The sequence below is a fragment of the Myotis yumanensis genome, unplaced genomic scaffold, assembly GCF_028538775.1.
Source record: "Myotis yumanensis isolate MYYU_CA2020_CCGP unplaced genomic scaffold, mMyoYum1.0.hap1 SCAF_9, whole genome shotgun sequence".
Taxonomy (NCBI): Eukaryota; Metazoa; Chordata; class Mammalia; order Chiroptera; family Vespertilionidae; genus Myotis; species Myotis yumanensis.
The window spans coordinates 60,580,344-60,607,431 of record NW_027223760.1 but is presented as its reverse complement, the minus strand read 5'-3'; the positions used below and the strand labels follow the sequence as shown (position 1 = coordinate 60,607,431).

The following is a 27,088-nucleotide window of genomic DNA, read 5'->3' as shown; positions in this document are numbered from 1 at the left end:
GGAAGTGACTTAGCATTGAAAAATGGGAGGAGGTGAGCGGGTGGGTGGGGGAGGGGAGCAGATGACCGCATTGCTCTTCACCCTTTGTTAGCATTCTGGAGTCAGGAGAGGAATATCAGAATTTAACTTGACATGAGAGCAGTATGGGACAGAACACTGCTTCTCTTGCTTTGTTACTCAGAGCCAGGTAAAACCGTCCCACCTGCAGGCTAGTGGATTGCAACTCGGACAGATCCAGCCTCGTCAGCGAAAGGGCCTCCTCCCTCTCCTAGGGCCCTAGGTGTGCATCCCGTGAAAACATTACCTAGAACAGTGGTTCTCAACCTTGGCTGCACATTAGAATCACCTGGGAATCTTTTTAAAATCCTGAATTCTGGGCCTCATCCTCCGGAAATTCTGTTTCTTTGTTATGGGGTGGGGCCACAACATTAGTAACAAAGAAACAGAATTTCCGAAGGATGAGGCCCAGAAATCAGGATTTTAAAAAGACTCCCAGGTGATTCTAATGTGCAGCCAAGGTTGAGAACCACTGACCTAGAAAAACAAAGAGCAAAACTTTGAGAAACTGGATTACATGAATTTTAATCAGAGAGTGGTTGAATTTTTAATAAAACATTTCAGACATTCCAGATAGATGTGACAAATGATTGTTATATTTAATTTTAAGTGACCAAATTATTAAATCATCCTAAATAATACTAAGTTTCATCAAAACCAACATTTGCCTCTCAAGACAGTAACACTACAAAAAGTAGTCCCGGGTCCCCGCTCAGAAGTGCTGGAGGAGAAAGGACCTGAGTGAACTGGGGACGCCCCAGAGAGTCACGTGGGACCCCACAGGGCCATGTGTGAACCTGGAAATTAATGAGCAGCTCTCTTACTACCCAGTTTCTATCTGATGGCCATGAAATACCATTTTTACACTCTATTAAATCAGATTCACCAGGGTGGGCAGTGGCGAATTAATATGCGTAGACTCATTGCTAATCATCACTAGAAATATCAGCTTATCTCTTGAATTATCCCACCAGTTTGGAAATGTGCCATCAGTTTCCATCAATCAGCAGTTTCATCCATTAAGAACCTTTCTGCCTGCAGCTTAATATCCCCTGAACAATCATATTTTTATGAAGAAGAAGAAGAAAAAAACAGGGCTTAATGTATTCCTTGTTCTAATTACACAATTTTCAATAAATAATGTTTCAAATGCTACTGCAAAATGAAATGACAATGAGATCGACTGTAAAAAAAAAAAAAAAGTTTAAAGATGTTGGCCTTTTGTAGGTTTCATGGCTTTTTCTAAAAAGTCTGGTACTGTTATCCTTATAGCTTTCAGTAGGTTTTGTGCTATTTTGTACCAAGGGTAGGTAGGTAATAACAACCTACCCAGATATTCAGAGCTTAAAATGTTTTCAGCTTTAATCTTTTATAGTATGGTGACAAACCTGAAAAGAAGGGGGGATTTCTGAGCACCTGGAAAAATTACTGTCAGATGCCATGGTATTCGATCCCATAGCAAGTGCAGAATGGCTCTCATAAATTCAGATTGAAGGTACATCTGGGCACACAGAGGGTTGCAAGAAATTGTAGCCAAACAAAGAGGGAGGAGATGGAAGAACCTCTGAGCCCAGCCGTGTGGGACCATTTACTACACACGTCAACAGCCCAACATGACAGTGCTATTGATCTTTATAATGTGGGGCTGTAAAGAATGTATTAGATTATCGTTCGTGTGCTCTGTATTAAGCAGAACTGTTCAAAACAAAATTTGGCATTTACGCTGATTAGGTTACCTAGAAAAAGAGTTAGAATGTTGCATTTCCCATCCAGGCTGGGTATTGGAGGGGCTGCTTGGGGGCGGGGGGGGAATGATTGCATTACAGGGGAATAAACTCAAGTATTCCTGTGGTCGATCCCCACCTGCGTCTTGTTAGGAGGAGTACATTTCTCTATTGTACAGGAGAGCTCCAGCGATGGCAGAGAAATGGTCAGAGGATAAGGACAATTTGCAAGAAGGAAAATAAAATGGAAGAAGATTATATGAAAAATTCCAGTTTCACTGGCAGTCAAGAAATACACAATAAACCGCAAATCTGCTTTTGGTTTCAGCAAAAAAAAAAAAAAAAAAAAAAGCCAACTTACCAAAAGTAATGATCAGTGTTGTTCAGTGTATTAGAAAACAATTTGGCAGTTTGCACCAAAAACTTAAAATATATTCATTCCCTTTGACCCAGTAATCCCACTACTGGGAATCTATCTTGAGAAAATCATCTATAAGCAGCCAAAGATTTATGCATGAGGATGTTGACTTCAGCAGTATATATTATGGCTGCGGTAATAATAGATCCCATTTATCAAGCCCCTGCTACATCCCAGGCCCTGTGCTAGGATTTAGCATACATCTTGCCATCTAATTTATATGACCAAAAAAATTAGAAGACCTGAAATGTTCAACAAAAGCGGGAAAATTAAATGATAGTATAATAGACTGTTATGGAACCAATTAAATATGACATATGTAAATAATTTTGACAAATGGGTAAGTGCTTATAATAAAAATCGGAATATAAAACTACATAATCAAAAATATATGTATTCATAATAAATATGTTTGCATATGTATAAATAATTGCCACTATATGTATGTATATGAATACACACACGCACTCTGTCTCTCTCTCTCTCTCTTACATAAAAATCAGAACAAAAGTATGCCTAAATGTTAACCAATATTCCCATCATATGGTTATAGAGTGCTGGGGTTATGAGTAAATTGTACTTTCTCCCCTAAAATGTTCTGTATTCCAAAGAATGACTAAATATCATAAGAGACTCATAAGAGGATTCCTTCATGGATAGTGAGCAGTGATGGCCCTGCCCCCACAGTATCATTGGTGTCATTATAGAGACTACGCAGAACTCAATTCCACCTACTTTGCATCCTATTTACTTTGAAATATTTTTCTTTGGTGCATTTCACTCTTCATATACACCTTGTATGCCTACTGCTGTTTGTGTGTTTCTAAATTACTTTTTTTTTTTTTAATATAGGAAAGCGTGAACTTCATCCCAATGACCTGGCCGTCTCCAAATCCCTGGAAGCATCTGGCCGGATATATGTCTACCGGAAAGACCTGGCTGACACTTTGGTGAGGACCTTTAGCCTTGCACTTGAAACACACAGACACAGATGTCAGACTGAAAGCATACTTGTGTCTGTTTCATAATGAATGCCAGAAAAATACATTGAATTGTTTCCTCTTCTAACCAACAATACACGTGTCAAGTAACATTGCCTTGGCAAATCAAAGACGCACAACTTGAGGAATTCTAAACCCTTCCTCGGTCAAATCCTCCTTCTCTCTGAGTCCCTGAAACAAGGGATTTGAGAGAAGTGACTTCTTTACCAATGGATCTTAATTCCACGTCTTCTTTTCTGGTGGACATGTGGAGAGTAGGCCAAGGGATGCACCCTGAGAGGATTTAAGGGAGAAACTCCACCCTTGGTTTGCATCCATTTGATGCGCCTGGAGTGCACCCCTTTTCTTGAAGAAGGGGTGTCAGCCTTCCCCGTGCAAAATGGTCTCATAACAGTGGGACCTCAGATGCCACTGAAGAGTGAGCAGTTAAGGAAATGTAGGAACCATACTGTAAGTTATTTCAGTTCAAATGTAAGAACATTGACACCTAAGTAGATGCTTGTTTCTAAAAACCTGTGTTCGGTTCTCTCTGTATGGGAGTGTTCATCGCCCATAAGAAGCCCATTTTACCAGGTTGTGACTGTACCCTCTAGACTCTTGGTCCCCAGTCTGTGTCATGGAGTCACCCTGGGCTGGGGCTGCCTAGCTGGCTCCTGGTGTACATATAACTGAGGAATGTATATGCCATGTAGGTAAACCAGACTGGCTTACAATAACACATGTTTTATGCTAAATTACCTACAGGATATCAAGCTACCATAATATTAGTCACTGTCATTTTGGATACTTATTACCAGACACGTAGGTGCTGAGTAATTTATATACAATCTCATTTGCCATCCCAGTCACCCTGTGGAGTTGGGAGAGGCTGAGTAGCTTACTCTAGCTTCCCACAATCACGGAGGGGACAGTGTTAGGGTCGCTTCCATTTATATTCGGCTCTAACTTGGGCCCTTTCCAGTTCTGAGCATCCCACAGGTCACTCGTCCTGTGTCTGCACACGATGTAATTCCATCAGTGACACACGACACACTGATGCAGCGCGGCCTCTCTGAGTAAATGATGAGATTGAGTGGACTTTACCCCTCCCCATGAAGGAGCACAATCTACTGTGTGGCTTTTCTGGGCTCCTGGTGGTGGAGGGAACCTGCATTCCCAGAGCTCTCATCTCCGCTGCCCAGGGCCAGCTGCAGAAGAGGAGAAGGCAGGCCCGAGTGAGGGTCCCAGTGAATGCTACAAAGTACATTCCAAGATGAGCCAGACACCATCCTGCCCTCGAATGTTTCCCCCACCAACTTTGCACACCACCTAACATTTCCCCATTAGTATCATAGCTGTAGGTATTTTATCTCCAAAATAATTCAGTTGACAGGGGACATTGTAAAGGATGAATAGCATGTGAAACCACCAGTATCCACTATACTTGCCTGTAGATAATATTCTTGGAAAGCCCTGGATGAATGGGATGGAGGAATACATAGAAAGCATTTCTCCGAGAGGGTGGTAGACAACCTTGAATAAACCATAGGGCAGTACCAAGGTAAGGGGCATATTTAGGGACAGAGTAGGAGGGGTTCAAGGCCATGTGAAAATATCCTTACGCCTCCAGCTCAGTGAGCAGAGGTTAGTGCTACTTCTCAACCCGTGGCTCTCCCTCCAAGTGTCTGCCGTGCAGCCTGGTTTCTGTCTGGTCCCATCAGACAATCCCTGAGAAGCCTTGGCTTGTCCCCACCTCAGCGCCTCCATATCTGCATGTGCGTCCAGGCCATCCGCCCAGGCTGAGCTCCCCTCTGCCTCCCACTCTGGGGACACGGGGACAATTTGTACCTTGACCTGCTCTGAGCAGAATCAAGTCTGTGGAAAAGCTCTGTGAAGGTCCTTTGCCATTTTTATTTTTAATTAGAAAAACTATTCATATATGTAAAAATTCTAAAATGCAAATAGTTTATTTTGCAGTTTAGAAACAGAGGTTAATACCTGGAATCAGAGCGATTGCCTCCATCCTGCGATGTCATGTAGTTTGCGAAGTCGCATTCTTTCTTTTCCGAGTCAGTAACTATTTCATTAACTGTTCAAGTCCACCCCTCCAATGGGAGAATTTCTATTTTAATTTAAAAATGTCAAATATTTTGAAAAGAGGCTGAATAACTTTTAATACATTTAACAGTGTCAGTAGATTTAAAGTTGTGGTGACATTTAATAATTTCATGCCATATTTTAAGGAAGCACTGATACTTAAAATAATCCCCCACCACAGGGTATAAATGAAGTCACTTTTATTTTATATTATTTCACGTTTAAATTGTGTTTGCTTCCCACGAGCGCTGTAGCACAGTGTGTGAACGTGTGTCACACTAAGCACATTTCCTGTAGAAACCGTGTCTGTCTTTATTGAAGTGCGCGGTGACATTTCTTCTGTTTGTTTTTATACTCACCCTGCTGGCATGTTAATTCCTACCAGAAGCCCAAGTAGCTTCAGAGCTTTTGCTTTCATTATGCTGTCTGCCCGGCAGTGTTTTATAATCAGATTTGTGCAGGCACACATGGGGGAGGCAGGGGGCTGGCCAACTCATTGATCACATTCTCCTATTTGCAAGGCTGTTTCCTAAATTGGCTGTAACTCACTGAAGGTGAACAGACCGGGGGAAATATGAAGTGCCCTCAGACAAGATTGCTTTTCTGATCTGGGCTTCTAGTGCCTTTCCACGGGCAGCCAGTGCAGTGTCGCACATCGAGGTCACTGAGGGTCCTTTTGCTTCTGTTGGTTTAGAACCCGTTGGCAGAAAATGAGGAGTCCCAGCAAAGGCCGTTGAGGATCTTGGGAATGAACACTTGGGATCTTGCTCTGGAATTAATGAATTTTGATTGGAGTCTCTTCAATTCCATTCACGAGGTAAGGAGGAGAGAAAAGATCAAATAAATGCTGGTGCTCTTTTAACTGTGAATTCTTTTTGAAGAATATTTATGCATGTGACTAGGTGTTTAAAAGATCCATTATCTAGTGATAGCGTTATGCTAGAATATCATGGTCCAAAAAGATATTTGATATTTGATCCAGTCCGAGGAAAATCAAAATACTTGGTCATGCTTTCTTTGCTCCTGGTACAATCATATGTTTGTAGAATGTAATTTAAACATGTCATGGTTTTATATGTATGGATAGATACGTATATATGTATATTATGTGTATGTGTGTGTGTGTATATATATATATATATATATATAGAGAGAGAGAGAGAGAGAGAGAGCTCTCTAATGGGGCTGAAGAGCTATTTTGTATTTGATGCCTTTGATACTGATATTTGAATTTTTCCCATGATGTTTATAATAGTTATACAAGAAGCATATCTATATTGTGTGTATATATGTGCACACACACTCATGCTTTTACATAAGAACATTCTATAAATGTAGACTATTCAGCAAGATGTCAAGTGCTTTCTTGAAAATTTTGAGGTATATTTCAAACTTTTACGTCCATCAACTTCTCCCTGGAGGATAGCTTATAACATTTATAAAGCAACAGGTTATGGGCAAAATGCTGCTGACAATGAGTGAAGGAGTTGAGCCCGTGGAAAGCTCACGGGCACCAGAAGGCCAGCAGCGAGCAGGTCTGTGCAACCACTTGCTGCCCTTGCTTTGCCTTGTAGTGGCATCTTCACTATGAGGCAGCCTTTCCTCCTGCAGGAGGGACTCAGGCCCAGCGTGCTCCCTGAGCTTTGCTTTCAATTGGGAATAACTTCTAAGTGTCCTCATATCTGCTCATTAAATTTTCAACGTGATGATCTGAATTTGAGCAAGTAGGGGAGTCATTCCCGCTCAATGACATGTGACCTTGGAAATGTTAATAGAACAGGATGCGTCCTGCGTAGGCAGTGGGAGGATGTGAACGACTTCTGTAGATACACACACCTCCATTTAGAAACAAGCATCTTCTATTGCTTTGCATGGGAACAATCCACATATATAGTAAATAGTTACTGGTCTTACTCGAATTTTTTTCATTTTGGACCTTGCTCTTTCTATTTAAGATTTGACACTGTCTTGGGTCCGTCCACACGATATAAATGAAGTCTCCCAGACCAGCATCATCAGCGCTGCCTGGAAACTTGTTAGAAATGGACATTTTTTTTTTTTTTTTTCGCTAAAAGTATTACAAAGGGTATTACATAAGTGTCCTTTTTTCCCCCCCTAGAAATGGACATTTTTGTCCCTACCACAGACCACCTGAATCAGAGTCTGGTTGGGGGAAGGGAGGTGATCCTGACTCACACTAAACCCTTTGAGAACCCTTGCCTAGAGACTCTACCTGTGAGGGTCTAGCATGAATCTTAACAAGTACTATGATAGTATTTCATTTACACTTGAATTTGCCAACGTAACAAGTTTAGAAAGTTTGGATTTCATTCACCCTGTGATTTAAACGTTGAATGTCTTAGATTTCCATGTAAAGGCACCATTCTTACATTCTAAAGAAATACATTTATATAAGAAGTCTAAGTGAACATTATTTAATGAGGCATCCCTAAAACAAAAGGGAAGTTGTTTCAAATTGGATATATTGTCGCATAGTCCGATATGAGAATGGCTATGAGAAATAGCTTTTAAAGAGGGACTGAATTTTGTGTCAACCTGACTTTGTGCTGAAAATAAACATGGGCATGACTACCTTTTCTTTCAGCAAGAGCTGATCTATTTCACATTCAGCAGACAAGGAAGTGGGGAGCACACCGCGAACCTCAGCCTCCTGCTCCAGCGCTGCAATGAGGTCCAGCTCTGGGTGGCCACGGAGATTCTGCTCTGCAGCCAGCTGGGCAAGCGGGTGCAGCTGGTGAAGAAGTTCATCAAAATCGCCGCCCAGTGAGTTCCTCGTAGTAAAACCTGCAATTCCGCTCCGCTCTGTTCCACTCCTTGCCGAGTACTGTTTCCCTTGTGACAGGAAGGGTGGATGTAAACGTTGTCACATTGGGTTAAGTGACCGAATGATTGGAAAGGTCTCTTCATGAATATTTATGACTCTGCATTTGAAGTATTTCTATTTTAAAGTACAGTGGGGCCTTGACTTACGAGTTTAATTCGTTCCGTGACGGAGCTCGTAACTCAAATTACTCGTATGTCAAATCTAAAAGTGAACGAGTGAGACAGGTGATGCTGGGCTGATGTTGTGGCGTTCACTGTGACGTTCACTGCGCCAACTAGCGGTGGGGTATCTGAAGCTGGCTCGTAACCCGAATTTTAGCTCGCAACTCAAAGCAAAAAATCGGCCGAGAGACGGCTCCTATCTCAAAAAACTCGTTAGTCGGGACACTCGTAAGTCAAGGCCCCACTGTACATATCAAAATCGCAGACTGAAGCCCTCTGCTCTGTGCTATAGAGCTAGTAAGCAAGCCGTGCACATATACCCATCCTGCTGCGAAATTGCCATGTGGCCCGGGAGCTACAGCAGCTCGGAAAATGGGGGTGGTGATGGGATGGGGTAACCATCACTGAGAATCAGGTGCTTACGAGAATTCTGCTCTCAGCCTCCTGATGCCTGCAGTGTGAACCTTACAAACTCCTTAGCAGGCCCTACACTGGCTGGTCCCTCCTGGCCTCTGAGCCTCACCCCTTGCTGGGTGCACCCCATGCTGCAGCCACTCTGAATGGCTGTCTCTTTCCCAGGCACACCGTCCTCCAAGCAGGACGTGTGTTGCATCTGCTAAGAAGGGCCCTTTCCACCCCTCAGATTGCTGTCGCTCTTTAAGATGTAGGGCAAGTGTTGCTTCCTTCTTGACGACATCACTGAGTTTCAAATGAAAGGTCAACTACTCCCTACCCAGACCCCTCTCCCCTCCCTGCCCCCACGCACACACTCATGCTTTGTTTCCTTTTTTAAAACGCCTTTATTATGTTTATTGAACTTATCTGTTTATACAGGGCTCCTTCCCTGGGCTATGAGAGGCTCCAGGGGCCAGGGGCCAGTTCTAAGCAGTCATTGTGCTGGGAGCCTGGAAGCGGACTCAGTGACTAGCAGGGACTCCGTAAATGTGGGTGGAATGACATTTTAGTAACTTTCTGGGAGCATCTCTGCATCTACCAGATCAGTGTCCTGAGCCCCTCGGGGGATAGCTTCCCAAGAGAAGCAGGCGGCAGGAGCCGGAATCTTTCCCGTTCCTTCTGCCTCCTAGCCTTCCCACTTTACTTCTCCTTTGGCTTCCAGAATAGTGTTTGTATCACTGTTCTGCATACATGTCAGACCAGCATTCAGAAAATACTTATTGATCACTCAGTATAGGTGCGGGTCCACGCAGGTACTGTGGGGAAATCAGACCGAGCCGACACCCTATTCCTGCCTGTGGGGGGTTTGCAGTCTGCAGGGGGCCGGGGCGGTGCTTCTATAACGCAGGTGGCCAGCGTGCAGATTAGAACGGGGGAGTGCCACTATGAGCTCACACTCTGGGGCTTTAGAGGAGGGGAAGCTCACATATCAACAAGGTGGGAAGGAGGGTGTGGAAACATGTGAGGCTGCATTTGAATTCCGGGTAGAAGTGGACAGGTGTCCATTCACTGGGGGCAGAGCACACGTGGTCCGGGAAAGTACCCTGACCCAGTGGGACCCTCGCGGAGGGTGTTTGGAAGGAAGTTGTGGGAGATTCATCTGCAAAGGCCGATGGGACCAATCTGTAAAGGATTTTGAATTTCAGATGGAAGAGTTTGCACTGCCTGGAGGAGGCGGTAGGAGGTCACTGAAAATGTTTGTGCAGGAAGCGGATGCTCGGAGCGGTCCCTCGGGAAGGCTGGCCTGAGAGTTGCGTGTAGATTGAACCATAGGGAGAAGACCCCAGAGGCAGAGCGTTTCTTTTATTGGCGAGAGACAGTGGGGGTGCCTGACTTGGTTGGTGTGCCTGGAAGCGAAGGAGAGATAGTAGCACAGAAGCCTTCATCTTGGGCTGCTCTTATGTTAAATGTTCCTTTTTTTTAAATTTGGCCAGTACATTCCATAACAGCCTGTGAAATACCTAAAGGTGAGGCTCTTTTGAATAAAAAAAAAAAAACATTCTTATAAATGCCAGTTACTTGGAGAAATGGGAGATTAATGTTCCAAGGAGTAAAATGACACCACACAGCTCTCTTCTCAGTGTAAGATTATATGGATCCTCGGGGAAATGAAATCTACTCACATCTTCTCCGTATGGCCCCATGATCTTGAATTATTTACGGTCCTGGTCTCTAACCCTAGCCCGTGGACTGGAATGGCAATAGAAACACGAAGTTAAATTCTTTATCATCACAGTGGTAGGGATAGCCAAGGGAAAACAATAATTTCCGTGATCAGGAAGTGTTTTCCCTGCCTCAGGCATCCTATTTGCATATTCATGTCTCCCTCCCTTCTCACCATCCCATCCCCCACCCCTGTGGGTAGAGTGGATTTTATTCCCTCTCACAGACAAAGGAGTTTTGCTAAACTGGCATGTTTAGTGTCAGCCGGTCTGTTCTTATCACGGAATGAATGAACCTCAGTCACAGAGGAGTCCGGACTGGAATGGTATCCAATATTTGTACTGCATCAATTCGTCTTCTAGAGAAATCGTGTCCGTTTTAATTCCTTTCTCCTCTTCACAGAGTCAGATGTTAGTTATAGGTGCCTTTTTATTTTAAGTCTGAATGAAAAAGAGATCTGGGCCAAGAAAATTATTTATGGAGGGCTAAACGATAAAAAGATGAGAATTATATCTAAGATCCCACATAGATAAATGATACCGAATGAAAAGAAGAAGAAACCTTTTTATAACGAACTAGAGGGTGGGGTCCCTAGGCAGGCCTGCAGAGATTGGGCCCAAAATGGCTCTCCGACATCCCCTGAGGGGTCCCGGATTGCGAGAGGGCACAGGCCAGGTCGAGGGACCCTGGTAGGTAACAATAATCCATTTTCCCCAAAAGACTCAGTTTCAACTCCAGTAAATGCCAGCTGAACGGCTTGCTGCCTACCCGGTGTTTGGGTGATGGGCAGAATGCAAAGCTGAAATAGACTATAATCGAGCCTTCAGGAACCTAATGTCCGGTGGGGAGAGACAGACCAGAGAGGCCTCCGTGAGTGGTAAGCAGGAGACCTGGGGTAAGGGAGAGCCTCCAGCCGAGGTCATCTGGCACCGGGATGGGACGGCTCCCGCTGGTCACAGGGTACTCAGGGTCGTCACATCCAGAGAGGGAGCCCTTTCAGCTCTGTCCAGTGGTGTGAAGTCTCCAGGGCTGCGATGAGATAGAAAGGATGCGAGTCAGTGGCAGAGGGGAAGTAGAGTCACCATGCTGGTGCCTTTAGACACCAGTGATGCTCAAGAACAGATGGATTCCTAAATCATAGACCAGGAAGTATCTTGTCTGTTTATTCCTGGAATATACCAAGCAGAGTCACCCGGGAGAAAGCTGACGGAAACCAGAGGAAGGGGCCAGCTGAACTGAGTTTCAGATCCTCTTGCCTACCAAGAGGCGGAGAACAGAGCTGGACAGGAAGACTACCAGAGGGACTGACCGTGCCCTGGAGACTCGGCGGTGGGGCCTGCAGGGGCAAGTTCACCCCAGATATCCTGGACACTGGGTATGGAGGCAGCAGTGCCTGTCCAGGTTCCACTGTTAATGAGTAGAACCTCCGTGTGCCCCCAGTGTGGCTCTCAGCTGTACTGGGAGGCACCCAGTCCGGAGGCTGGCCCCAGGAGCAGGCAGTTCAGCGGGACCTGCCCCGGTGTAGCCACCGGTGTCTTTAGCAGCCCGGCCATTTTCCTGATTCAGAACTGGATGTTCTTACACAGTTTGCACACCTAGAACTGGGTATCGTTTGGGGAGACAGAAGTGTTGAATGTGTCAAGAACTTTTCAAGTCATGATTGCTTTTGACCAATGGTGGAAGGTGTGGAAGTCTAACGTAATAAAAAAAATCATCAATATAGTCAAAAGTTTTATACACAAAGATACTCATCGTAGCATTTTGTATTGAATTGAATTGATTGAAAATAATTTAAATGTCAACAACAGGGAAGTGAGTAAGCAAGTTATGAAATATGTTTCTGATAAAGTGTTACATAGCCATTAATGGTGGTAGTGAAGAATGCACAATGTACAATTTAACACAATCTATAACTGAAAGAGCGAGATACAAAGTCACACATGCACTGTTCCCAGATTCCACCTGAGGCATTGATGGAGGCGTTGGGGAGAGATGGCGCAGACACTCGGTATTTTTCCTGCACCCAGCTTACTGCTGAGCACGTTCATATTTTCCATGTTTAATTATCAAACGAGGCTAATTTCTTAATTTTAAAGACTTGCCTCAGAGAAGTTGTTTTCTAATGAGTCCCAGACAACGGAGTGTCTAGAACTCCAGGCTGCTCCGGCTGACCAGACGCCCAGCCTCCGTCTGCTGTTCTGGATGCCCTCAGCCGGCTGTGAATATTGGTGGGATTTTGACCAATTAAGTCAAAGGCAAGGTGATGTCATGCACAACAGATAACCTTGCAGAGTGAATGGAGCTCAGCATGGTCTCATTTTGCATGTTATCTCCTTCTCTCTCTAAATGAGACAGTATCCTCATAGTATGGGCCATTTTTTACGTATATCCAGAATATAGTAGTAATTTTGATAGCAAAGAAGAAGGTATGTCTGAGTGTAATGGGAGGGGCCGCTTAGACCTGTGAAGGGAGAGGGGCTTGTCTATCAAAAAATAGACAGCTTGCTGATGAAAGGGACGGAACTGGAGAGCTAGTATGATGAGGGTATGGAATATATAGAGGAAGAGGAGTTTAAGAATTTTCAGTTGAAACTGTAAATGCATCCAAAATAGATGGTTAAAAAGGAGGAAGTTTTTGAAGTGTCAGAAGGTATCAGAGCATAGATCTTCTCCTAAAGATAAGTAAGGATGGGCTGAAGCCTTTGAAATCAGTTCATTTCTGTGAGAAACATTGGCGAGGACACCACCCTCCCACTGGGGTGCTTAGGGTGTGTAGGGGCTACAGAGCAGGGCCAGCCCTGCCCTTGAGGTTGAACTCTGGCCTCAGGGAGTATTTTCACTTGTGTCTTTTGCGATCACCTAGAGAAAGGATGTTGCCTCAAAGTGCCTTCTGCTTTCTTTTATGCCGCAGCTGCAAAGCCCAGAGGAACCTGAATTCTTTCTTTGCTATTGTGATGGGTCTCAACACCGCTTCTGTCAGCCGGCTGTCACAGACCTGGGAGGTGAGCCTCGGGGTCCTCACAGAGAGGGGAGTGGGAGGGACAGATAGAGCTGAACGGGAGACGGGCCGCAAAAAGCCTTTGTTTCCAATGCGTAAATTGATTTAAAGGGTTTACATAAAAAATAATGTGTCCAGTTGGGAGGGACTGTTTTAATCAAATGGTCTTCAGAACAGTTGTGTAATGTGTATGAAAGCGATGAGAACTGTAGAATGACCCCTGCAGATTTGGTCTTCCTCGGCTCTGCCCTGAGGTGGCGTGGGTACCAATGGTGGTCCTTTCAAATGCTCACCTGCGGGCTGTGTGTCCAGAAGTCTGTTGGCTGAGACGCTGACGAATTAAGCTTCCGGACCTCACACTTGCTGGGCCCCTGGCAGTGTGATCACGTGGACAATATACATCTTTGTAAGATTTGAAAAAGTAAAGTAATTTTGTATTGATTTTCTTAAAGAGGGCCCACAAAATGTTGTATGTTTCAGGCCTCCCAAATCCTGGTTCTGCTTCTGTTGCTGTCATATGATGACGACTGTTTAGGTTCTAAGATGGAGAGGCCCACAAAAGTTAGCCCAAGTTCTCAAACATGGACTTGAAGGGTATATGTGGGAAGCACTGCAGTTGGGGCATCCCTCTTGAGCCAGGCACTGAGGTGGGGCTCTTCTCTCCTTGGGCTTTTGTTTCCTTCACTCCCTGTTCCCTGCTGATTGCCTACTTCACTCTGTGGACCCTACGCCCCCTCACCCCTTCTCTTTAACCCCCTCCTCCTGGCTCCAGCCTGCATGTGTTCACTTCGGTCTCCTTGTCCTCTCTCCACCTTCCCAGGTTCAGCTCCGATCAGTAACTGCTCATTCCCTTCCTGGGTCCCAATGTAAACTCCTGCGGGAGAGAAGCCGATAGGCCCCTGTTCCTTTTCTTACATTAGGGCTCAGCATAGGTCTCAGGGCAACCTGCAGGTTCACTTTCTGTGGGTCAGGGAGATGCCCTGACGGAATGCACCAGGGTGGGTGGCCTGAGGGTCGGGGCCAGTGCCCCTTAAAAAGGTTCAAAGAAAGAAACGAAAAGCTTGCCTGCTCTGGCGAAGCAAACAAGACCATGTGTGCACATTTTAAGATGAAGGAGGTGGGCAGCCAGTGCCCCGGTTGACCAGAGGAGGAACAGATGGCTAGCAAGGGCTAGAGGCGAGTGGAATTTGAGTTAAACCTGGAAAAAAGCTTTGCTTTGCAAGCACTGGGGGGAGAAATGAAATCCAAACCATGTGCATCCCATGAGCACATTGGCTGCCTACCTTGTGCACGGCGCTGTGTCTTCACCTTGGCAGAAGGAGGGCGGGTCAGACAGATGGGAACAGAGTGGCTCTGATGAAGGAGGTGCTGAACCAAGTCCAGTCGGACCGCAGAGGAGCAAGTAGAGGACTCATTCTGCCTCTAGGAGGGAGAAGACTCTACAGAGAAGCTCTGAGAAGCAGGGGCTTAGAGGTTGAGTTGGGAGTTGCTGGGGGTTGAGGTGGGCACCCAAGCAGAGGTGACTGTGAGACCGTTAGGCCTGCTGATGAATGAGCACTGTCCCCAGTAGTGAAAGGAGCGGATTTAAAGGAATAGAACGGGGTCAGCCAGCTCTGCAGGTAAGGGGCCAAACAGCAAATGTGTGTAGGCTGTGTAGGCCTTGTGGTCTCTATTTCGGGGACTCCACTCTGCCACTGCAGTGCAAGAGCCAGCACAAGGTGTATGTAAATGAATGGGTGTGGCCACATTCCAGTACAGCGTTATTTACAAGAGCAGGCCGTGAACCGGATTTGGCCCATTCATGGCTGACCCCTGGAGGTGACCAGTTTGACTCTGAGTTTGAGGAGCCACGGGACATTCGTGTGTCATGTCCAACAGACTAAGATATGCAGCTCGGAAAAACGGTGGGAATAAGTTGCAGATGGCTGCATTTTACCTTTTCTCATTTGATTTGTCCTCCATTCATGAATATAGGTGTGTCTGCATCACAGTAGTGATATAGAAATTTTTTGATATTTGCAACCATAGTAAAACAAAGATTTATATTTTTGGTATTTATTTTATACATTTAAATGACATTTAACAAAGAAAAATCAACCAAAAAAATGAGTTCACATGTCACCTCTGACACGCGTGTCATAGGTTCGCCATCACTGCTCTAGGGTTTGCCTCCATGACTTGATGTGCTTTGGAAGCAGAAAGTCCCACCAATCTTCCAGAACATGGGTGCTGGCATTCATGGCTGGAAGTTGTTAAGCACCAACCATGAACTGTGTACTTCGTAGGCTTTGTCTCCACGTCGGTTGGAGGACTTTGAGACTCACACCAAACCACACAGCCAGCAAGGGGCGGAGGCAGAACTCAGAGGCAGACCGTCTGCTGACCACGTCAATGTGGAAGGCACCCAGCTTTGCACGTAGCTGACCACGTGACAGGCGGGCTGGGAAACCCCGGCTCTTCTTCCTGAGGCCCGAAGCTGTGATGGGGAGGATGGCATATCCGCTGTCACTTACACGCCGCCTGTCCGTGTGGCTGATCTTTGTAACCCAGTCATTCTACCTGTCAAAGTGCAGGCTTCGTCATGGAGGGTTTCACAGCCTTGCACTCGTTAGTCCTCTGCTGTGAGACATCATTTCATTTACACAAAAAATGTCAGCTGACATTATTATTCCCAATCAGCAAGACTATTTAAGAAGATGAAGGTAGAATATGGACTGAAATCCAAGTGTTTATTTTTAAAAAAAATCACCCGTGTGTGGAATGTCTAACCAGCCCGATGCCAGTCACATGGCTGTTACGTATTTTAAACTGGTTTTCACCACATTCCCGAGCGATGCACAGCCACAGCCACATTACAAGGGTGATGAAAACCGCTGACGAGGAGCAGTCAGGGTAGAGCCACGTGAGAGATTTACGTGCAGAGCCACGGCACAAGTCAACACAACTTCATGAACCCTCCCCTGGTCGCCTCTCAAAATAGCTGACCTCTTTGACCTTTTTGTGTGTGTTTTTTTGTCTTTGTTTTTAGAAAATCCCTGGGAAGTTTAAGAAACTTTTCTCTGAACTTGAAAGTTTAACAGTAAGTAGTTGACCCAGAGGGGACTTATCCTTCCAATGAGTTGCCAGCGTCTGATTGTCTTCTAGTTCCAGTGGGGGGGGAGGGGGGGACCTGCACTCCATTGGGGCAGGTAGTTAGACACACACACGTTCACCTGCCCTGAAATGTAGCTCTGCTTCTTATGAAGTGAACAAGTACATGGTTAATGCTGCTTCTCCGTGGAACACAGCACTGAGAATGGCCCTTTGGCGTGGTTTTCAGCAGTCAGATTGTTACGTGTGGTCCATCTCCAAGCCTATGAAGTGCATGGGTATAAATTTAGTGTGCAGTCACTGGCTTATGCATCCTTCTCTTCTCTTCTTACCATTTCTTAGGCTCGGGTACAAAATGCATAGTTTCTTTTCAGAACACAGTAAGGCGGTTCTCTTGTGCTCACGGCATTGTCTGTGCATCACGAGGGCATTTTTCTGTGCCGTGTCCCTGACAAAAGACGCCAGGGTTTCCTCATGACAGAAATTACGCAGAGGAAACTGTACTTACAGAACTGACTCGAGGAAAGGAATAGGGCCATCAAAAGGTGTCTCTCTCTTTTGCAGCCACTTCCCATTATTGTAAACCAATAAGCTGGCTTTCATTCATTACCTAGATTTCCTGCCCTAATTTAGTGAGTTTATTTCCCTAGGAAACCTTTGTCCCCTTCGTTCTTAGGGAAGACGTCTCCATATCCAAATCATGTTCAAATTGCATAGCAACGTGGGCTGAGAGCTGTTTCTATAGCAGATTGATTTTTTTCTTTCTCTTTGTGATCCGCTTGGCTGGCTGCTCAGGATCCCTCCCTGAACCACAAAGCCTACAGAGATGCGTTCAAAAAGATGAAGCCGCCCAAAATCCCGTTCATGCCCTTACTGCTCAAAGGTAACGATTTTTTCTCTTCTACTTGTAATTCCATCTTCCAGAAATGCATCGTTACAACTGTAGAGGACAAAAACAACAACAACAACAACAACAAAAGAGGGCTCAGTTTATCGCTTTAGAGTAATTTCGACATTCAGAACTAACAGCGTTTCCCTGTGGTTGCTTTTCAAATGCGCCGTTATTTCTGAGATGCCTAAAATACGGACTTACACGTGAGCAGACAGCAGAGCATTTTCTGCGACGCACAGAATTTAGGACTGGAAACTGTTGTGTGTTTACTTCACCCTGCTCCTACATGCCGTTTAATTTTCTGTGAGTTTACAATCCACTCAATTCAACCGAGACCAGGCTGGCATGCAGGACCCCAGAGGCAGTCAGTTGGGCGCCACGTTGGCAGCCCAAGTTTCAGAGCCGCAGCCCACACCTGCTGCCGTGCGGGGCGCAGGCCGTAAATGACGCCTCATGAGACATGTTGGCTAAATGTACTGATGAGGTCTCAGCGGTCCTTTCACACCAAGGGGATTCATTCAGGGGAAGCTCATTTCAACCTGGCCTACGCTCCTGACCTCGTACATGTCCTACCTGTGAGCTTTCCACGGGGGGTTTGCTCTCTTTTCTTACTGATTTGAGAAGAGAGAGAGAAACATCAATATGAGAGAGAAACATTGATCGGTTGCCTCCCACACACACCCCAGCCCAGTATCGAATCCGATGCCCAGGTATGTGCCCTGGCTGGGACCAAACCTGCCACCTTTTGTTGTACAGGACATGTACCAGCCAACTGAGCCATCCAGCCAGGGTGGATTTGGTCGTTTTTCTTGGCCATATTGTGATTCCTTGAAAGGATTTTATAGAAACACTCTTTTCTTTTTACATAGCCTCTGTTCTTTGGCTGGGCCAGGTCCCCATGACTGGGCCCTTAGATGTGATTCTGGAAATGAGTTACCTGGAGCTGGAGGGCTGGCTGGCCCGGCCATCCTCCCCCGCCTCCCCCTTCGCCCGCCTCCCCCTTCGCCCGCCCCATGGGCGAAGCTGGTATCCCCTCTTCGGCTTCTCTCAGGAACAGCGGAGCTTGGAGAATTACTGAGTTGCTATTAATTCTTGCAGCTACTCATTTGGTCTTCATCTGGCATAAAACAAGCATCTCTGAGAAACCATAAAGACAATAATCTATTACAACAATTGAGAGGTGCACAGACACTTCATCCACCCTGAAAAGAGTCCACTAAATGTACATGGATGGGAAAGGAGAGATTGTAATAGCAAAATAACTTAAACGGACCTTTGGTTCTCCATATTTATTTCCTTTTAGGATAGGTTTATTCAGGCTTACGATTTTTATTTGCAAATGAGACACATCCAGCGGGAGAGCGGGGGTGGCAGGGGGAGGAACACAGGCTCATTTAGACACAAATAGGAAAAATAGTGAGGGCAGCTCTTAGAAAGGAATGACTTTAGGAATTAAAAACTTTGAAACAGATGTTTTTAAGGTAATGAGGAATTAGCTGGGGGTGCCCCTTAACTTAATCAGATATGAGCAGAGCTTTCTGCTGTTTAGTGGTGATTTTCTCCAAAAACTACTTAATGCAGTCAGGTGCCTCACACCTACAACTTAGCTCGGATGCAATTTTCTGCTCCACTGAGCTTATCGAGACCTCCTTGTTGGCAGCACAACAAATTCCCCTTTTTTTTCCTACTGAATAGACATCTCCCATTCGCTCTAGGAAATTTAAACGCATTTTTCTTTTTTTCATTAGAAGTGTTCTTGAGTTAAATAAGCACTTATTTTTCCTTCACATTAACTGTTTGTGATTACAAGAATAAACATCATTAGCAGTCTTTTGTATTTAAAGCTGCCATTTTTGTCTGAAATAATTTCCAAAGGAAAATAGGATGAAAATTTGAAATATGTATATATCATGCCTGAGAATAAGACATTTTGGAAAAAATAAACTACATTAATGGTTAGGCTTTTTTAACTGCAAAATTATTTTAAAAGTTGCAATAAACTACTTTAGAATACACACACGCACGCACACACGCACACACACATACACCCACCACCCCACCTGTGCTCACTACTTTGGGTCCTATTAGTTAGAGTAAAGGGACTGGACTGAACTTGTTGGGTGTTAGGAAGGCCTAGGCTTCCCATCTCTCATTCTTCGAGGTCCTCAGTACCCAGCAAGCCTGCAGATTATGAAGTAACCACATAGCCTGAGGCTCCTACCAGCCGTCAGCTTTCCTGCATTCCAGTTGAATTTCTTGCCTTTTGATATACTCCCCCCCTGCGCCCCCCCCTCCCCCCCGCCACTGTGGTGTGGACTCTGTTAAGAAAGCGGGAAACCCTACAGAAGTGTTGAGGCTCACGGTCCCAAGCAGCTGAATAGTCTGTAGAAAGTGGTGTTTTTGGAGATGATGGTCCCTTCCCACAGAGGGAATACACGACAGGTGTCTGAAGGTAAACTGAGTCCCTGTGGGTTGTGTACATGCCTTAGAGTAGGATCAGTGTTGCAGTTTTGTGGGGGTATTTAACTAAAAGGAATGGCGGGGTGCTTGTGTGTGTCTTCTCTCTCTTCTACTTGCCATCTCTTGAGATGGAGCCTTTCACCCGCAGTTCTGTGCTGAGAAGTGTTTGGAGTGTGTCCGGGCGACTCCGGATAAAAGGGACCTGGCACCTGCCATTCCCACCTGAGCTGCTTCACACCCGTGACTTCCGCTCTGAGATGCCAGTGTCTGAGTTCGGAGAGACCAGGCCTGTTGGCGGTGGTTCGCGTGGAGAGCGTGCACACATTGCTGTGTTTGCCAAACAAAAAAGGTGGAAGCTACCTGTGTTGACTGCTCTTTCCTAAATACCGTCGCACAGTGAAAACTTGCGAGTCTTTTCTGAAAGCAAAATCATGAAAGGTGGTACAATAGCCAGAGACTGTCAGACGACTGTGTCACTGCTTTGTTTTCTGCTAGGACATCAGTTTAAAGAGGAAAAAGAAAGAAAAGGAAAAAGGCTTAGGGAAACGTTGCAGTGGGTGCTGGAAGCTGTGTAAGGGGAGCCTCGAGGAAAGTGTATGTAGAACTCGTGTCGCGCCGGGGTGGGCAGAGTTAGGTGGCCCGGTGTGTTGTGGGCAGGTTTCCGAGCACCTAGCTCTCACTTGCCCCCCGGCGAGCCAGCAGGATCAGAGTCTTGATTAAATGCCAGTGCTTTTCCTTTCTATCTACAGGGCTTGTACAGTGTCCTTTCCCCTCTTTTACATCAGGTTGTTTTAATCGATTTTTGGAAATTATTTTCATTTGGTTGGCCCTCTGTGTCTGTGACGAAACCTGATGATTTTCATGCTCTTCAAGTTGCCATGTATTTCTTACTCTGGTTCTTGTCTGTGAGGATTCCCTCGTGCCCCGTCATGGACCCTCTGATCTGAACGTTTGCGTCATCCATTCTCATAGCTTCCGCTGCTGCCTTCATTGTGCCCAGTTCCTACAGCCCTGTCTCTTGGGAGGGCGCCTCTGTTTCGTGCAACCACAAGGAGACCTGTGTTTGAAGATCTTCTGTCACTTTCAATGCAGTGACGCTCAAGCCAAACGTAACGCTTCCTTCCTCTCCCCATAAGCCTTCAACCTTCATCCTCAGGTTATCTTCATCGGCGGTGTTTCCTTTGTACCGGGCGAACATGGCCGGGAACCTTGCCATTTTCAAACCTGCCTCCTTCTCTACTCACGTCTGGTACACAGTCAGGCACTGACTCAGAGCCAGAAATCTACATGAGACACCTAAGTCTAAGTCTGAACATTTTATATGAAGCAGGTTCCCTACACTTTGCCAAAAATTGTTTTTAAAAAAATACATAAATATTAAGATCTTATTATTTCTGGAAATTCTGTTGTTTTCTGCTTGATGTTCTGACCTAAAAACACAATGGACCTGTCAGGTCATAGAATAGTATTAAGTCTTAGTTTATATGAAGCAAGTTAGAGTCAAACACTTCATTGTCAGTGCAAAATATATACTTGCGTTAATGTTATAACATTCCCCCACCCCCACCCCACTCACACACACATAAATGATGCCCTTTCACTTCGAATAATGCACAGATTCAATTTCAAGGTGCCGTGTCAAATGCATGGGCCAGTCCATAATGTTTAAGAAAAATTAATAAGCGATGTTGCATCAAGACCTCTTCAGCCCTGACTCCTGATTCATTCCTAATGGTACATGTATCTTTTTGCTTTTAATTTCCAGATGTAACATTTATTCACGAGGGAAATAAAACGTTTTTGGATAATCTCGTCAATTTTGAGAAGCTGGTAAGTAGCTCTCATTGTTTCTCCCTTTTTAAGTGTATACTTTTCCCTTTTGCACCAAGAAGCAGCCCTTTTCTTCAGTGAACACGTGATGATTTCCAGGAGCTATTTGCTGCATGTAGTGCATTGTCAATAAAATGTATTGCAATTAAAACTACATGGCTAGCAAGGTTCTGAGGACCAAATATGAAAATCTGCTTTTTAGTGTTAAAAAATGGAACTTTATTAGGTTAGCATCAGCGATGGAGAGTATGCTATTGAACCAAAAATAAAACCTGAGAGTCCTCTCTGGGGAATTCACACTCCTGAGGTTGAGTTTTACAGCTTGAACAGTGTCTCTCTGTGTCCCAGCATGCACTGCTCTCCTGGGGAGGTGCCCACCTCCCAGTCCTCCCAGCGTGGGTAGGAAGGGGGGATGGGAAGGGCCAGCGTGTGAGGGGAAGGACCCCCTGTCATCAGCCTGTGGGCAGAGGGGGCCACCGTGGAGAGGCAGTTCTGACAGGAGGAGGGTCCCCAACCAGTGCTCTTCCACAGGGATTCTCTCGAGTTATTCCCAGGACGTGGCCGGGGCTTTGTTCCGCACGGGCTCCTCCTGGCCTCTGTGCCAGCCACGCCCCGGGCAGAGGAGGAGTTGCCTGTCAGAACTGAGCGAGTATAAAATAGGAGTGCTCCAAGGAGCCCCGGTGGACGACAAGAAGGATGGATGTGTCTGACCGATGAACTTCAGTCATGAATTAGATTGTCCTTCATGGTTAAGAACGATACCAGTGACCCCTGTCCGTAGATCCTGGCCTCTGACCTTTCAGTCATGGTGATGGATTTGTGTGAACTCTTTCAGGAAATGACCCCCGGTTCCCTGGGAGGAGGGAGGGGAGGAGGGAGGGGGGGAGTGAGGTGGGGGACGCAGACCATGACCACAGAACAGTGCAAACTGCTGAATCCACACAAGGTTTGGCGTTTGACCTTTGCCTCCCGAGTGCCCTGCTCTAACTCGCCACACACAGGGTGAGAGGGCACAGGGCCACCGTACAACCCGAGGACCATGCACCTAGGGTCTGAAGGCAGGTGTCAGGCTTCTTGCCGTAGGTGTAACCCCCGAGGACCATCCCTCTATGGCTCCTTATTTTTAAAGTGGACATGCCTATAACTTTCCAAGTCTCTCTCTGCACTAAGTGCTTTGGAATCAGAGCTCAGTTATTTAGATACTACATACAGTCAAACCAACACAGCTGGGAATGGGCATTTAAAGTGTCGGGGTTTCCGTACTTATTCTTTGAAGGTGTGTTCTGTGTCGCTGTGTAATGTTCTGAAGATCACAGGGCAGCCATTTCCAACGAAAGGCTGTAGGCACCAACATTCTGGTTTCCAGGCAGATTAATCTCCAATGTTTGGTATTAATGGGAGGATTGCAGGAATATCAAACCTTTGGTGGATATTTACTCCAAATCCTGGCCAATGCACCAGATAAGCTTTGGAGAGCCTGTGTGAGGATATAGGGTGGGGCTTGTCACGTCAGGTGGAATCCCGTATAAACGTCTAGTAAGTTTCCTTGGAATATGGGAGGACAATTGCAGTCTGTACGCAGGCAGTTACCCATTGTTAAGGGCTGACTGGTGCTTGACCCTCTCCCGAGCGAACCAGTGGTTTGGTTAAGCTCATTGTGTCATTTCCCCTAAGTGCTGCAGAGGGAGAGAACAATTCAGTAACGGCACAAAGGGGAACGAGCGATGGAGGGGGCCCCGGCCCCCTGCCCTCCTTGTTTCTGACCAGCATCTTGGTCTCCCCTGCTTTTCCGAGCAGCCCCGGGGAAGGCCTTCAACGCCTGCTGATGTCACCCAGGGTCTTTCTTTCATAAGTGCTAAGATGTCACACTAACCATTGGGGCTAAAACTAGGAAAGTCTACCTAGGTGTACACCTACTGTGGTCAGTAATTATCTGTACCCTTGTTTCGTTAAGAAAGGTTAAGGAAATAGCCTATGTAAATGATACCTTATTTTCAATTTTCAATTCCTAAAGAGAACTTTTATTCAGAAGACAGAAGCTACGTTATATGAGGCCCTGGGACACACAGTGGGTTCCTAGTCCTCAAAGTAGATGGCATTTAAGGTACAGCACACCTGCTGCTGACCCCCTCCTTGCACAGAAAAGACGAGGTGACGTTAGAATTTTCTAGAAGGGCAAATATCTATTGTACATAACCTATGTTATACTCTGATGCCGGGGAATGAAACTGAATTTCCTAGGAGAGGCAGTGTTTTTAAGGATATTTCTTAGCAAAGAACAGGGTTTCACTTACGCTAAAACAGGATCATCTTTCACAATAATGAACCGAGAGGACGTAACTGAATTAACTTGTGGGGAGTCGATTCCTCATGACGGATATTAGCTTAACCAGCTAGCAGAGAATTCAGTGCATTATCTTTATCGGGCTGATTCAGGCCGACACATTAACTCAGAAGACCCAGGAGCGCTCAGCGGGCCTAATGAGATTCCCACCGTTCCCCACGCTGCCTCAGCGGCTCTCCGCGTTCCAGTCCAACCTGTGACCTCATGGAGAAACAAATCCTCTCCCCTTCCTCCTCTCCATCCCTCAATGGGAAGAGCATCATCTTTTCACCATATCGTCCTCTCTCCGCCTTCAGGAAGCCTAACGATGAGGATCAGGGCTCAGGTTCCACGCTCAGGACTGAGCCCTGCGCAAATGGCACACGATAGAAATCAATGTGACGCCGAGGGACTGCCGGGAACAGTGGCCACGGGGGAAGGAAACTTAACAATACACTCGCAGACATGAGTCAGGCCCGTTTCCGTCACACATGCAACAGAGCTCCTGCTCTAATCCCTGTCCTATTTAATGTTCCACCACTTAGAAATACAGCTGTGAGAACAATTTAATAAGTAGGTCACATTCACATACTACAGTTTCTATAGTTCTGTGGTATTAACTTATGACAGCAGTGGTCCCCTGTGGGTTTGCTGTGTATGCACGGCCCTGGGCTCAGTGCACACGCACAGGGCATGGCAGGTGATGCCACCTGGAGGGGTTTGGGGCACCAGGTAATGAACAGTGCGGATGCCTGAATAATGGGATGATGTTTGGATCTTGATCTGAAACGAATCAGGGAGTCACTGCGACTTTCCCGAAGACTAGAGCAGAAGGACAAAAGTGTCTGGGGATTGTTCTGGAACATGATGGGGGGGAACTGCAGCGGAGAGTGGCCTTGCCCTAAATGCTGTATTACTTCCATCGTGGAAAACCGAGCGTGACGGCACTTAGAAGATGGTTGCAGGGGCACCAATAGGAGGCGGTGGGATCTTGTCTGAAGCAGCTGCGAGTTTAAGAAGACTTCTGCCTGGAGACCAGGGAGGACTGTAAAGAAAGACATTGAAGTAGAACACTGAAGAGTGTAAGAGGGAATCTGATTATACATTTTTGTGAAGATCTGGAGGTTCTAGAAAATGTTTGTCTTTCGTGAATGCCTCCCTTCCTCTCACCAGTTGAGACACGTGAACCTTTGATTCCACAAAAATGCCAACCTCCATCCGGCAGGTGGCGGGAGTCAACGTGCATGACAGCTGATAGACGCTGGCAAGCAGAGCCGGCCGGTGGGACCTGGTCTACAGGGAAGGCTCCACAACAAATGCAACAACACAAAGCCCATTGCAGTGTACGAAGGACAGTGAGGAGGTTGAGAGCAATGCCTCCCAGGTTCACCAGGGGAGCTCAGTAAGGCCTCCTGGGGAAGGGGCGGGCGGAGCGCCCCCTGGAGGGCAAAGCCTTAGCACAGCGGGACAGATGGGCCGCAGGAGGAGGAGAGCTGCATCTTTGTAGTGTGGTTTCCCGGGGCTCCGTTAGAATCGTGCAACTGGGTGGGGGAGCCACTGTTTCTACAGACAAGGACTAAATACTCTTCTGTAACCCAAGCTCAGTATTATCACTTGAAGTCCAGCTCCAAGTTACACCCCAGGGTGTAACTACCCATTGGTCCCGGCAAGCATGCTCCTTGGGCCACACCTGCAGTGACCCTCCCACTGACCTGCTTCCTGCTTGCCTTCCAGCATATGATTGCCGACACCGTCCGGACCCTGAGACACTGCAGGGCCAACCAGTTTGGTGAGTAATCGCAGTCGGCGTGCAATGTACATTCACATGCAGCGGTGTAGACGGTGACCCTGTCACAAGGGTTTGTGGTAAAACGTGTAAGCAGACTGTGAAGTATAACATGCATGCTGTACACATACTCTGCACTCCCTGTGTTTCATCTCACATGTTTGGGATGCAGAGGGAGGCAAGATAGGGCAGCAAGATTGTACTGTAGAGAGTGACTTCAGACCGTCAGAAGCTCCCACCCCAGGAAGTCTTGTTAGCTTGCCCATTGGCACAGAATTGCCAGTGGATTTATCAGGGGCGACCCGTCCCTAACCTCTCTGCCTGAAGCCTTCCTGGGATAGGAATATCGTTGCACATGTGCCTAATGCAGCCTCCAGAGTCTGTCCTCCTCTCCAACAAAAATTTCCTGTCTGGGGCTGCCTTTCCCTGAAAAGGTGTGTTCTGAGCGCTTTTGTAGACTCCCAACTGAGGCCAACGTAAGTAGGAATATTCGTTCTTTTCTAAATCTTGGGCACAATTTATATTATGTTTCAATCATGTTAAAACATTGCAGGAAGGAAGGAAATTGACTTTATTGAGTTCACGGAGCTTTCGCATGGGCGGTGGGATCCTGTCACCAGTATTGGTGACTGGTGAATGGAGATATTACCCCTATGGGTATGGAGCAGAGGAAGCTCAGAGGTTAATCACTCAGCCATTATCACCCTGAGTCTGCCCGATGTCCTGGCCCATACCCCTTCCCTTGCCTTCAGTAGATATCAAGGGCAATTAAAAAAATAGAAAGTTCAATTCAATAATTATAAATCAATCAAAGGTGTCCGCTAAGTAAAACTTACTTTGTTAAATAATTCATCCTCATTGTAAGACAATTTTTCTTTAACAATACAGAATATATGTAAAGTAGAAAAATTAAAATCACACTTTCTAAGGATGGGTGCACATTCTTAAGAATCTTTTTTTTTTTTTTTGTCTGGGCTGGTCTTGGCTGGCTGTATCACCCCCCAACAAAACAACTGAACATCTGTATGAATTCTGTTCGAAAGGAAGAATTATAAATACAAGACCTAATTTTCTAAATATTCATATCAATACCATTTGATATGTGCTTATATAATTCTCCATTAAGCACAGAAGTACAATGCTGTTACAAGAGAAACAGCGATAGTAATGTTATCCTGAGATCCATTCACGTGCACAAGTATAATGTTGCTAATGAGTTCATACTTCTTTCATCCTCCTGTGCTTCCCAAGTATTTATGGGCACTTGGCTAATTCCAAGACTTCAGTCGCATTTACTCAGGGCCTGGTT

General features: G+C 45.9%; 1 protein-coding gene across 2 annotated transcripts in view; it reads left to right on the top strand.

Annotated features, from left to right (window-relative positions):
* RAPGEF5 (Rap guanine nucleotide exchange factor 5) overlaps nt 1-27,088 on the top strand; it is a 201,389-nt gene that overhangs the window by 168,005 nt on the left and 6,296 nt on the right. Inside the window, exons 18-25 of one of the 2 annotated variants that reach the window (XM_070424421.1) lie at nt 3,052-3,149; nt 5,971-6,093; nt 7,882-8,060; nt 13,312-13,402; nt 16,427-16,477; nt 17,284-17,371; nt 21,606-21,670; nt 25,728-25,782. In XM_070424421.1, coding sequence (XP_070280522.1) covers nt 3,052-3,149; nt 5,971-6,093; nt 7,882-8,060; nt 13,312-13,402; nt 16,427-16,477; nt 17,284-17,371; nt 21,606-21,670; nt 25,728-25,782 — 750 coding nt within the window. Of the gene's footprint in view, nt 1-3,051; nt 3,150-5,970; nt 6,094-7,881; nt 8,061-13,311; nt 13,403-16,426; nt 16,478-17,283; nt 17,372-21,605; nt 21,671-25,727; nt 25,783-27,088 lie in introns of those variants that run through there. The other variant, XM_070424422.1, reaches the window with a different exon arrangement.